General features: G+C 36.5%; 1 protein-coding gene across 11 annotated transcripts in view; it reads left to right on the top strand.

The window, feature by feature from the left end:
* The window catches only part of DYNC1I1 (dynein cytoplasmic 1 intermediate chain 1), a 367,030-nt gene extending 353,809 nt beyond the window's left edge, over window positions 1-13,221 (top strand). For all 11 annotated transcript variants that reach the window (XM_077123359.1, XM_077123350.1, XM_077123387.1 and 8 more), the window contains one exon: window positions 12,281-13,221. In XM_077123359.1, coding sequence (XP_076979474.1) covers window positions 12,281-12,391 — 111 coding nt within the window. In that variant the 3' untranslated portion in view covers window positions 12,392-13,221. The remainder of the gene's footprint in view (window positions 1-12,280) is intronic.
* Window positions 13,222-13,858: the final 637 nt, after the last annotated feature.

Here is a 13,858-nt window from a genome sequence, read left to right as displayed (position 1 = left end):
TCTGGTACTCAAGGAGAAGGGCACTGCAGAGAGGGACTCTGGTGTCACCAGTTGCTAACAATTGTCTGCCTCATCTCCTGTCCCAGCTGAGACTGCAGCTGCTGCAGGGAGTCCCAGTACAGTGCCCCCATGATCATGCCCTCCTCTATTATGTACAATTATCCTCCATGACTTTCAAGATGATGGCACAGTGGTGGCTTGAATCCAGATTTACTGATGCAATTTTTTATGAACTTCTGAAGGGGTAAACAGAGGATTGTGTGTGAGCTCACTGAAATCACCAGATTGAGTTTATCTATCCCAGTTTTCTTTGTTTCTTTTTTTTCATTACATTTAAGTGGTAAAGGCATGAGTAATATCTTAGGGCTTACGGCTAAGAAGGTAATATATAAAACAGCAGTGTTTTCAGGTAGGCCACATGGTGCTTTGTGTATATAGCACGCATTTTTGATTGTTTGATTTTGGCATTGTACTTGGAAAATATACTGTACACCTTTATTTTCACAGATAGGGGTCTAATTTCTTTGCAGAGCAGGTGCTTAACATCCATTAACATTAATGAAAGTTATGTGAATCCAACAAAAGAGAAGACCCCTTTTTTATTATTTAGCAAATAATCTTTCTTTCTATTTGTGCATCTGAAAAGTTACTTAAATAGGCACCGTTTAAATTTTCTGCAACTAAAAGAAAAAAATGAATCCAGCTCTTTAAAAAAATTTGGGGATTTTTCTCTTCAAACTATGAGACACAGTCTGTTTTGAGCTCCATGATCCCATTCAATTAATTGAAACATAGGTAAGATAACAAGTCATAAATTAGCTACAAATATAACCTGAAAATGTTGAGTGTATTCTACTTGAGCAGGCTTCTACAGAGGTGTTAATCATTGTTGGATTTTTTAAAAATGATGTGTGAACACACACATTTTAAAGAGTTAAAAATAAAAATAACTCCATGCCGTGGCTCCTTTACTAAGTAGTAAGCTTTTCAATACGGAGCTGATTTTAGCAGCACATGGGCCAGTGAGTATAGAATTATTCCCATGTCCTGATGATTGATAGCCAAACCTATCTACCTGTCTTTCTTGCAGATGTGTTTTATAGAAAGCCCACTGCCATTGTTAATGCTTCAGTGCTGTCACACGCAGATGCGGCTGTCACAAATATCCCCTAACAACTATGTCGGCTGCTTATCTGAATTAGTTAGAATGCTGTTTGCAGCTCCAGTTTTGAAAGAAGCAGTTTATCTTCCACCTCCTTTATTTCTTTTTCCATTAACCTCTTCCAGGGAAGATTTTGTTTTCAGCTGTGATAAATACACAGAAGTTCCAAACCCCAGTTATATATGGTTTTTTTTTTAACAGTAGTCAAGTGATAAATTTCCAAAATGGTTTTCAGTATAAACTAGAATTTGCAAAATAAAATGGCAGCTTAAAAACTGTATGTTAGAAGTTGGATGAATCTTATCACCTTAGCTTTATTTGTTTGGTAGAATATTCACTAGTTACTTAAGAAAACATGTATATAGCTCCTTAAATTTTAAGCCTTAATTTTGGTGGGGTTTCAAATAACTTGTTGGATGTGACTATTTGTATGCTGGAAGGATAGCAGTCATTTTATTATACATTTCAATATACAATATATTTGGCATCCATTAATATATTGAAAGGGCCTTGAAAAATTCTTGAATGGAAAAATGTGGGTATGCGAGATCAAATGTAACTGCTATGAAAAAGGGAAAGTGTGGTTTTAAATGTCCATTTGAATATATGTTAAAGCTGAAATGAAAAATCAGAATGAAGAGTTTATTTGGAACCCCAACAAGACAAATCGTTTATGTAATACATCTTAGAAATGCCAGTCAAGGTATAATATATAAGGACTATAAAAAGGTGCCTCAGGGTGGGCCATGATGGCTCAGCAGGCAGAGTTCTTGCCTACCTTGCCAGAGACCCGGGTTCGATTCCTGGTGCCTGCCCATGCCCAGAAAAAGGTGCTTCAAATGGTTTTTATAACCAAGAAGAATAGGAATAAAAGAACAGAGATCCAATGAGCCAGTTCTCTTCAACTTGAAATAGCAGCTCCCATATAGTAGCATCTGATAAACTGGAAGTGCTGGGAGTTAGAAAGGGTTTGAATGACACAAAATAAACACAAAACATTTATGGTTTTTAAGTGGATTATGCTTAGGCAAAAATTGTTTGCTTTGTGGAAGTACTTTGTGTGTTCCAGTGAGACAAGGCTTTCATCAATTCTCCACAAGGAATCCTGTGCCTTGAATATAAATAATCCCCCTCCTTGGGGAAGGAAGTTGTGCAGAACACAAATATTGAAGTTAAGCCGAGGTTTAGGGGTTAATTCAAATAAGAGTTCTTAATGAGAAAGAAATGCATTTGAAATTGTACTCTATGATGGCCAATATGCCCTGCCGATGATGAGCTTGGTAACAGGCTCAGCTTTAGCAGACCTCAGGAAAGGAGAGCGGCACTGGGCTTAGCTTAGCAAAGTCCAGCTGTGATTACCCCAAACACTTAGGTTTCTCATTAAGTAAGTGTTGCCGTAAGTTGCTAGATGCTTGAAGGTCTTTGCTAGTACTGACTTATTCTCCAGTGGATAAACAGTGCTATTTTCCATAGCTGATGCTAAATACCTCCTTCATTTTGTTTTTGTTTTTGTTTTTCTCCATGGAAAAGAGAAGATTTAGACACAAATTTGTGTCTAAATTTTATCTCAATGCCAAACATCCAGATAAAAATCAAAATTCAAACAACTGGTTCTGTCAATAACATCTAGATATATTTGATAACATGGGAACAAGTCAGGATTTTCAGTTGGATTTTTCCGTTTTTATCTGTATTTTTAGTGTTACAGCTACAACACTCTGTAGTTAAGTCAAAGAACACAAAGGCATATTTGTATGGGCAGATTTTGGATGCTAATAAATATAATTATATCAAATAAACCACTTTGAAATAGTATATTATGTGCTTAAAGTAAAATAATTTCTGAGAAATCATTGTAATTTTAGTATTAACTTGATTTCTTCTAGGAAACGCATTTAATTTAAAAAGATAAAAGTTGTTATTAATTCCAATTAATGTTTAATCATTCATCTTATGTTAGTGTAGTAACACTGGCTTTCATTTTGAAAATTATGTATGAAAAAGACCATGATTAAACTAATTATTATATTGTGTGCTTATTCAGGTAACATTAGTTTATGAAAATGGACTCAGGATTAATATCTTTTCAAGCTACTATTTTTCTGAATCAAGAAAACACTTATGACTTTATATACTATGGAGTAGTTGATTAAATGAAAGGAAAACCCTAATATCTAATTTTATGAAAACGGAATTAATGTGTATACAGTAATTTGCAATATTCACTGAAACTCATATTCTCATTTTGGTGATCAATGGTCTATGAATATAAACCTTCTGAGACAAGAACCAGTTTGTGTAATTAAGCATCTTTATGATTCTTGTGTGGTTTCAAACTGTCATCCTCAAAAGCAGTTTAGAGATTCTGAAGCAGTTATTAATTATATAGTGTTAATTTTTTTATAGCTGACAGAATTGTGTTTAGTTTTAGAATTTCAAAACTGCTAAATTTTGTCTTGAAAAATTGCTTCAACAGTAGCCTCAGAATCACAGCTTAGACCAACCGAGTGTGAAGCTGCTCCGATCGTCTTCGAGTCTAGGTTAAAACATTTGCCTGAGTAGAAATGGAAAGTGAAGTGTTTCTGACATGTGTGTATGCATCTATTTGCATATCTAAAATATAATATGAGATTGAATAGCTGCTTATACATGTTTATGTGTACATATTATATAGCACAGTGGTTGGGCTCACAAAATGAAGAATGAAGAAATCGTTATATTCCAATTTCAAGGGAGGTGTACATAAATTTTTTAGAATATCAGCTGTTAGAACTTCTTAAGTTTTAAAAGATGAAATATATATCATTTAAGGAATATCAAAGCTTAACATTGTAGAAGAAATTTTGTACTCTTTTAAACTGTGGATAAAAACTGATCTGGCCAATTTCTAAGATCCTTTCTCCTAATGAGCATCCAGCAGTGTCTCAACATTTGGATGAGACCTTTTGTATTTCTTTGTCTAGCACTAAGAATCTTTAGGCAGAACGTGAATACCTTCAGTCCTATGAAGGCTTAGCAGGTTGACAACCTTCCTTTAGTTAATCATTTTCCTCAGTAGAAATTTTGTAAACTTTGTAGTGCTATGTCCACAGAAACATACCCAAAGTGTACATTTAATGATTATCTGTGTGACCAGAGTAACCTGTCCTAGCATAAGTGCCTGGCACCTAAGAGACCCTCAATAAATATTTGATGGTGAATTAATGACTCACATGTGAAAGTTGGGGAGCGGAAAGCTTAAGCGTGCAAAGCCTTGAGAACACAGCCCCCGAGTTGGCTATAGATAAACTGTTTTTGCACAGAAAAAAAGGATCTTTGGAAAACATATTTAGAAAAGAGTGTTATCCTTTCTCCCCAATCTCTATTCCGTCCCCCTCCCATCCTGTGCTTTTAAAACTGAGCAATTGGCCACTGGTGTAATGAAAACATAACAGTTGATTCAAATAGTTGTCAAACCACTGGAAAAATGCTTCCTTTTCATTGTGCTTTTTTTGGACACTATAGATATGGTAAATCATGAACTGCATTATAAAAATACCTCATTTATGCCTAACCATTCAGTAGGAGGGAATGGCATTTATTACCTTGGTAAATGTTTTTAAGGTGTTTAGCAATAGCTGCCTTTTTTGTCAAAATTGCTTAGATGCAGTGGTTGCTAGGGATTTACTAGAAAACCTATAGTTAATAATATCAGACGTAGAAGGGATATATGTTTAGTCAGCTAATATGATAGATTAACTTGAGTAGCACATGCTTTTTGGTTTTCCTGCCATTTTCCTGAACTTTTGTGTTATGGAAAAAGAGTGGTAATTGAAGTTTAAAAGTTTTTTTCCCGTTGTTGCCTATCGGCCAATGTTTTTAGCATTTCCCCCCATCTGTTGGATAGAGAAATAGATTGTTCCAAATAATAGAAAAAAATAATGCTTAAAAGATTTCTGAAGAAAGGAGGATAAGATTTTAATGCTAATGTGAATGAGGTTATCTTTGGTCCTTGGAGAATTAACTCTTTCCCCTTGATCTGTTTGACTTTTTGCCCTCCACGAGTAAAAATTTCAGAATTTTTTTCTTTCCTATAATGTTGATTTTTAACATCAAGACTATTTTTAAATGTTAATTCCTTAGTATTTAAAATAAATTCCATATTTGAATTATTTAAATTGCTATAAACCATAGTTATCGCATTGCCCTTTTTTCTTTTTGACTTTTACATCCTACTTCTATTTCTTTTAAATTAGTTGGTAATGGATTTTTAAGAAGTGTTGTTTGAGGTGCACAGGTAGTTCAGTGGTAGAATGCTTGCCTGCCATGCGGGAGACCTGGGTTCAATTCCCAGACCATGTACCCCCTACCCCCCACCCCAAAAAACTGTTGTTGTAAGATACGGTGCTATCAAAGTAAACCCTAAGTAAATTCCTAGAGTACGAGTTTTAAGCTTCTCGGGTAGATGTGGAGAGGGGGGGAGCCCTTATTTTCAAATGAAAGGAAATTCTTTCCTAACCAAAAATAGCCAGATACCATGAAGACAGAATACTGTTAAATTTCACAGAAATTTTAACCTATTGACTGGCAATAGCAGGCTCTAAAGAATGGGGGGGGCTAAATGTAAAATTTCATTTCAAATTCTCTCTAAAACTGTTCTATGTACTAAGTTGCTACCCAGTATATATCTTTTTGTGGTAGATCCCTGTAGCATATTTACCGCCTCTATATACTGTATTTTGGCTTGGAATGTTGGTTCGTGGTTTTATTCATTGCTACCAGTGATGCTAGAGTTAAATACAGTGGAGCTGTATTTTTAAGGGAAGCGGGTCGGCTTGGTTGTTCCAGTAGCTGTTTCATTGCTTCTGACCTCCCACTCTGCTTCCATCTGTGTGTGTGGCAGAGGGGCACGGTCCTTAAAAATAGAGGCTTCCTCTGAACACAGGCGCCTATCTGTTTACCAGTAAGTCCACAATCTCAGGAGTTTGGGTACCATTAATAATTTTATTTTTAAAATGCTTTTAGAGCTTCGAGGGGTTTGGCAGTCTTTCTGTGGAAACCGATGTCCGTGTCCAGTGTTTCCATAAATATTTTCAAAAGACTGATGCGTGTTAAAGTAAAAAGGTTATTTGCATGATATCTTTTTAACAGAAACGTTCATTTTTCGGTTAGTGCAGGCGATGAATGCTGTGTATCTGTTTGGAATCCGTGGTTAATATAATAACCCACAGACTTTTTTTTTAATGACTCCATTTAATTGAAAGATTGCAAAGATGCTGAGGAACCACACACTCATGGAATATTTATCTTGAAACCTAGAGTCTTACCCATTTTAATTTGTTCACCATGCTTAACATATCTGAGAAACCAAGCTGAAATTACTGAATGCTTTTTTTAATGCCTTAATTATCCAAGATTTTAAAAAATTAACCTACTTTTATATTAAGCAATGCCTGAAGCAGAGATTTTTACCATAAAAATATAGAGAGCATTGGGCTGGTAATGCAGCTATCTAAAATCAGCTGCTAGGTGCTATAAACCCTTTAAAATTAATAACAAACAAGGAGGCTTGACTGAACATTGTTCAGAATGGTTAGCCGGGTGCTTATGAAAAGGGTTATTTGTATGTTTACAAATAAAAATGATATTTGTATTTTTAACCCCGGTTATAGACAGTCATCTGGTTTTCACAGCAAACTGGTTCAGTGGTTACAAAGCCTTATGACTTGACTTAAAAATGTAGAATCTCAGGTTGAAAGTGTCATAACAGAAAATAGCGAGGTGAAGCTGTGTTGGTCATATGTGAAAAATTAAAAAGATGTATGTTTATGTGTGTTTATACTTACAGGCAATAAGAGGTACCGACAGAGCACTGCTCGTTATCCAAAAGAACAATTCTTCCTTTGCATCCTGCTCATGAAAATTAGTTATTTTTAAAAGTATGACTGTTTAGGAAATAATTTCTATGTGTTTTAAAGAAATCAAATGTGTTGAAATATAAGGTAAAAGTCTAAAAATTGCAGCTCTGTAAAGGTGAAAAATCAGAAAATGGAAGAAAAAGGGAAAGAAATCAAGAAAATGAGAAAGAGCAGAAGGGAATAGCATTAAGAAGGAAAAACATCATTTATTCTGGATTCAGTGTACCAAGCTCTGGTTAAGCTTGTTCTGTCTCACCGTCTTATTTAATATTCACAACAGTCTTAGGAGATGTTAAAATTCCTTTCACAAATGAGGAAGTGAAGATAAATCCATAAATTTCCTAAGGTCACACGCAAATGCGTGACAGAGGTGGGAACGAAGCAGTGACCTCACTGATCGTCAGGGAAAGTTGGACTGGGGCATTCAACGCTGGCCCGTGGGCCAAATCCACTTTTTCTGTCACCTCTGCCTTGCTCTGAGTATACGCAGCCCAGCCCAGAAGCGCAGGGGTTAGACTGATGGGTGACTGGGGGTTGGGTGGGGTAGGCTGCAGAGGCCCCCACCAGTCGCTGGGGCAGGGGAGGGGGCAGATCCGTGACCTGGCCGCGGAAGTGGTCGAGAGTGAGGGGGGTGGGAGTGGTGGACGAGGAGGAGGGGAAGAGTGGCAGGAGAGGGGGTAAGATGATCAATTTTCACGGAATGTCCCCACGACGTTAGCACTTTTGCTTTTTTTGTTTTTGATCTTTTGTCTCCCAAGAATCTTAGAAGATTAAAAACAGTCTTTAGAATCTTGTAGCAGGTGATTCAAAACACATTCCCTGTCTGCCGGTGGTATGCTGGCATTTCTTAAAGGGGTGAGGCTCCTGATTGCTCCACACTAACGGGTGAAAGTTGGCGAATCCTTAGCTCCTGGGACTTCCGGTTTCCCCTCTCCTATAGAGAGGGTTGTGCCCTGTTCCTTAACATCCTCACGGAGCAGTCATCTGAAGTAATTCTTAAAACACACACACACACACACACACACACACACACACACACCCTGTAGAAGTGTGATATATATGCCCCATACATACTGTTTTGAGGAATATGTTCAATTTGAGTGAGAATGTAAAGAAAAACAATGCATGGCTATTCCACGATGTACTCATTCTTTCTCCCCTTAGATTGCCGTTCTCATCCTCTCCACATCCTCATTCTCATTTTACAATTGAGGCAATGAGAGGTTAAGTGCCTGATCACTGCCAGTGATTATAAAATTTTATAAAAATGTTTTAATAAAAAATTTCATTAAAATATTAGAAAACAGTCATCTGGCTGGGGGCCGAATGGCTACCAGTGAGCCCTGCGTATGGAACATTAGAACATCTGAGCCACCTCTGACCTGTGACATGGCCTTTAAGAGATGAATTTGAGGAGAGAGAAGGTTTTCAGATCCACTCTGAGTTGGTAAAATACTGAACAATTTTTATGCATCTTTCTTCATGCTGTTCCTTGATTTAACTATGGGATGTTTTCTTCCCATTTCTTCTCACATATTTTTTAACAGATTGAAACTATTCATCACCATTAGAAAGTTAGGAATATTTTCCTATCACAAATGTAAATTGCCTAGACATTACTCTAAGCCATTATTTTCAGGAAAAAAACATTCATGGCCCTGCTCTAGATTTAGTCTGAATGCCTTGCTTAAAACTTGAAGAGACACTGACGCAGTGTGATTAATATGCCATCTCCTTCCCTGCTACTTGACACACAACCTATGCTAGAAAACGTTGCAGTTGTCACTGTTCAGTCTATTCACTTTCTGAACAGTAACTAAAGACAACAAGAATCCTATGCCATTATTCACACCTTTTGACTTAGGAAAGCATAATTTTTCATCAATATTTCATAGTCGTGCCAAAATGATTGACTGTTTTATCTTTGATCCCCACGCACTGTCCCTGGCATACGGTTGATAATCAATCAATGCTGACTGAATGAGCACTGAATACATTTATATGGTAGGCAGAAGGACATGAAAGCAGCCTTATCCTTTAACTCTGAAACCTGGGCAAAGGATTTTATTATCAAATGATTAGGGTTTTATTGGACTAAAAGTCTCCTGGAAAGTCTCAGACACTTGTATACTCTTGAGTCTCATATCTAGTCCTTTCTGATAAGAGAGGAGCAAAAGGTGAGATGAATCATAGACCGTCAAAGGCAAGGAACACAGTTTTGCCCAGATAGCTGCTGTTTACAGCCATAGGCATCAGTAAATGGAAAGTAAAACGAGTGGCCTAGTGGTCGTATTGTTTGTGAGGAAGCCTATTTGGTCTTACCTACAAGGAATTCAAATGCCAAAAATTATTACCTTGGGTGTGGAAGCAGCCTGTGAATACACATTCACACATTCAAGCTAAGATTATACTTAAAGTGCTTCTTGACGGTGATATTTAATTCTAAAAATGGGGCAGTCTGCAGTTCACCTTCTAAATCTAACATCACAATCATAAGTTATTTTTATGATCAACTGGATGAAAAATCTGATAAGATGAAGTGGGTAAATTTATTCTAAGTTTTGAGAAGCAGTTGTGTTTGGTATCATCTATTCTAAAATGTTTAGTCAGCCAAAGCAAACCAATGTTTCCGTGAAATTTATGACTTTTTAAAGAGGAAAAAACTTTGACAGAACAAATTAGAAAGAAAAACAGAAAACATCAAATATTTTCTCTCCCTCAATGGAACTTGAGCAGATCAAAAAGGGGACAAGACATGTTAGAATGCTCTGAAACCTTTTATGGGGATGAAGCTGTATTTTTAAGAGCAAGTGTTTGTATTCATTTTTTTTTTTTACAAACGGTCAAATGTAGTTCCAGTCAAATATAATAAAATTCATTTTTGAAAAGTTAGATGTACAATTTCATGTTCATAAATATACTCGATTCTGTCCCAAACTGTATTTGGGCACATACTCTGTCCTTAAGACTTCTTATTAGGGTTGTATTTAACTTATTACTACTACATGAAAGTATGTGACCACATTTACCTATTCTCTTATAAAAAGCACATCGTTTCTGTATACTGTTACCAGTAAAGCCTTATTACAATAGGTATCATATAAAATTTGTACCATGTTAACCAATAATACGGCTTTATGTTTGGAAGCCAAACTCAGCTCTTTATGAATAATATACTCTTTAGTAAAATCTACTTTTCTCCAATATTCAACCTTCTATAAAGTAATAGGCTGCTTTAGCTTGACTCTTAGATAATAGCATTAAAACTCTGAGTTAGGGTGGTACAACGGTGGTGGCTCAGTGGCAGAATTCTCACCTGCCATTCCAGAGACCCAAGTTCAATTCCCGGTGCCTGCCCATGCAAATAAAAAAAGAAAAACAACTCTGAGTTATAAGGGTGTCATCAGGATTGGACTTTTGTAGTTTTGCATAGGGCTTTTGTTTTTGTATACTTTTTGGAAGGGATTAGGGGTTGGAGGGGGGAAAAGACATGATGGACATATTCTTTCATATAAATGTAATACTTGCTCTTTGCTGCATAGGATTTTTATCTGCTCTTTGTATTATTTATTTGTTATTTATTTTCCAAGTGCAGCATGTTCTAAAATTGAAGAGAATGATGAAGAATCGTGGAACCACGGAAAGGAGCTCAAAGTAGGGAAATGGATTCAGTGAAGGGGTGACAGTATCATTCATAATTATGTGAACTTGTGTTATCACTTAAAAAAGAAATTTAGATTCATTTCAGTAACTAGGAAAGTATTTAACCGTTCAGAAATCACCCATATGGCTAAATGAGAAGTCTTACCAGTACTACCTTTCTTAAAATAAGTCTTAAGAACTCACTTTCCTCACCTGTATATCATTTCCAGAATTATATTCTTGAAACATGTAACTTTAGTACTAGAGCGCTAATTTAAGCAGGTACTTTTTAGAAGGACAATGTTACCCCCCTATATTAGTCCTGGACAGATAATATCTGAGAATATCATCCCTTGTAATAAAAATTTATAGTTCTAATTTTTTGGCTCTGTATAGTGGGTAATTTTCCAGCTATAGAAGTGGTCACAAAAGAGATTTAAATGCTTTCTTCTTTTGTTATTTTTAAAAATGTGTATCGATTGGGATGAATGTATGTTCTTAATGTTTATGGTATATGTAGCTAGCATTTATAGCACTACCTTATCTTCCCAGAAAATGGCTCTAATGTCTAAATCAGTTTTACTTTACACAAAAAACATTGACTGCTACATGATCCTGTTACTCATCTTCAAATAATTCTCATCGTTCCAAACACTAGCACATTTTCTTAATTCATTTTTGCATGCTATGTAGAAAAAGCGTTATCCTTTAAAACAGATTGCAAAAATGCACACAGGCAATTTGCATGACGAGAATTAATCTCCTTCTCATTGAATTGTACAAGGACAAAGGCAATATTTGGTAAATTTTATAAATATCCTCTTGGTAAATCAATACAGCACCCAGGCTAAGGATGCAGATATTGAAAACAGGTGATTTTGGCACTGACTTTTGCTAGCTATGCAACCTTGGTAAAATTATTTAATTTTCCTGTGCCTCAATTGTTTCTTCTGTAAAATGGATATATTAATATTACCATACATAGGACTGTTGTGAGGAATGAGTTAATGAGTGTGAAGTACTTGGGACTCTTGGTAAGTGTTAGCTACTATTGTATTATTCATAGGTATCGTATAAGATCTTGCTGGAGAGCCCAAGCATTCTTTCTTATTGTTAAGATTTCTTTACACATGTAAACTATACATTTGCCATGTATACTGGCACATTAGCAACACTTTAGAAAAACGGATCAATTTCATTAGCTAGAAAGAAATGTTCCAAAATATTGGTCAGTAATGCAGTTTTTGTTTGCTGTGTCTATTGTAAGCCTAGTCTTATGATGAATATTCATTCCTGAAAGAGCTTTACCGTGGCCGCTGTAATTGTTTAGTTCACATGAGTTTTTAAATTTTAATCCATTCCATGAATGATTTTGTTCCCGAGAGTGGCATTACTCTATGCTCTGAAGTGGTCAGTTTGAGAGCAATACTTCTGGAGACCTAACTGACTCAACAAAGAAGACTATCTGGTTTCCTTTACATTCCGAGTGAAATGTCTCCTTTGTGCGAAACAGTCATGCAGGCTTTCAGCCGGAAGAGAAATACCTTGTTCACCATTTCTCCATTGATTTGCTTTGTAGCTGGCAGTTCCTCACAGTGATGAATGGACCCGGTTTGCCAGGACCCTCGTGGAGATCCGTGCGAACAGAGCGGACAGCGAGGAGGAAGGCACTGTCGAACTATCTGCGTAGTGGAAAGAAGCTGCCCCAGCCACGCTCCCACCTTCAGTCAGTCCTTTTAGAGCTCAGAATTTGCAGCCACTTGTACTTAGTGTCCATTCACAGTCAGTATTGCCGTGACATTTTGGGTGCCATGTTGTGCCAGCTTTACTCCAAGTAGTCCACGTTTATCCTGTTGTGCTTTCCACCAACCTGAAATCCACAGCGCATTTCTATCTTTTCTGTCTAAACAACGGGGGAGGGGAGACCTTTATGGGTTTAGTTGTTGCCTTTTATCTATACTTAGTAGCTGTATTTAATAGCTGGAAACCTCTGGTTAAATTTGTGCTTACATGCACTTATGGCATGGTCCTATTGAATCCATATGAAGCCAGATGTGATTAGGTGCAGATGTGGTGTGCTTCATGATATGGTCCAGGGCCAAAGACTTGAGATGTGGTTCACACGGTGACTCACATTATGAATGGATTTACTATAAGAGCATTGCTGCTCCTTATTTATTGTGGTCTGCTGCATGGAACGTATTTATTTGAAAGCATTAAAATAAACGATCCTAGAGCATGTGCATAATGAGAGGACTGCATTGTCTCTGCTGCTGTTGAGGTTACATTAAGTTCCAAATAACAACAACAGTATGTCGGTCCCACACAGAACATGAAATCTCTAAAGGTTTGCTGCAGTAAAAGGAATGATTTTTTAATGCCTGTTATTTCTAGGTACATCGACAATATTTCAAATATAGTTGGCCGTTGATTCTTGTCATTCAGATGAACAGTCTGACAAAAGTGTCTCTGATTCCTAAATATAACACCAGTATTGCCAATAAAATGTTCCAAACCAGATCTGCACCAGTGTGGGCAAATTATTTGCTTTGGGAAAGGCTGACCCCAAATTCTGCTCTGACAAGTGGGTTGGGTTCTGTATGTTTCGCTGTAACGTTAGGGCCATATTAAAATTTGATGATGAATTTATAGGCAACTAGACTCTCTGGACTTAAACCAAGACTCGGAGTTCTGTTTGTCTGAGGGGATTGTGTGGTTTTTTTGTTTTTTTTTAAAGTTTGCCTGTTTCCTTCACCAGACTACCCTTCCCCAAAGACTGTCTGAGACATTAAAGAAAGATAGGTGAACACATACCAGATGTTCTACACATGATACCTTTTTACACGCACCCAGAAATGTTTGTACTATTGGACCAGGAAACAACTTGAATAAAAAAAATGCTTCCAAGTCACTCCCTGCCTATAGAGAATTAAATAGTGGTTGAATCATGAAAAACATTTGAAGTTGGGCTTTGGACCTTTTATGAAGGACATTTCCATTGGTCCTTGAACTGTAAGATCCCTTTTATTTTTAAAATGAAGACATACTTTTCTACAAGTACCCTTGTGTATCTATATATTAAAATTATTTGCACACAAATTAAAATTGTAGATAAAAAATGAACATCTGTGAGATACTAACATGGCAAGAAAAGACA

Source organism: Tamandua tetradactyla, chromosome 1, assembly GCF_023851605.1.
Source record: "Tamandua tetradactyla isolate mTamTet1 chromosome 1, mTamTet1.pri, whole genome shotgun sequence".
In the NCBI taxonomy this organism is placed as follows: domain Eukaryota; kingdom Metazoa; phylum Chordata; class Mammalia; order Pilosa; family Myrmecophagidae; genus Tamandua; species Tamandua tetradactyla.
Note: the sequence above shows the minus strand (reverse complement) of the source record. Positions and strands in the feature narration are given on the sequence as shown.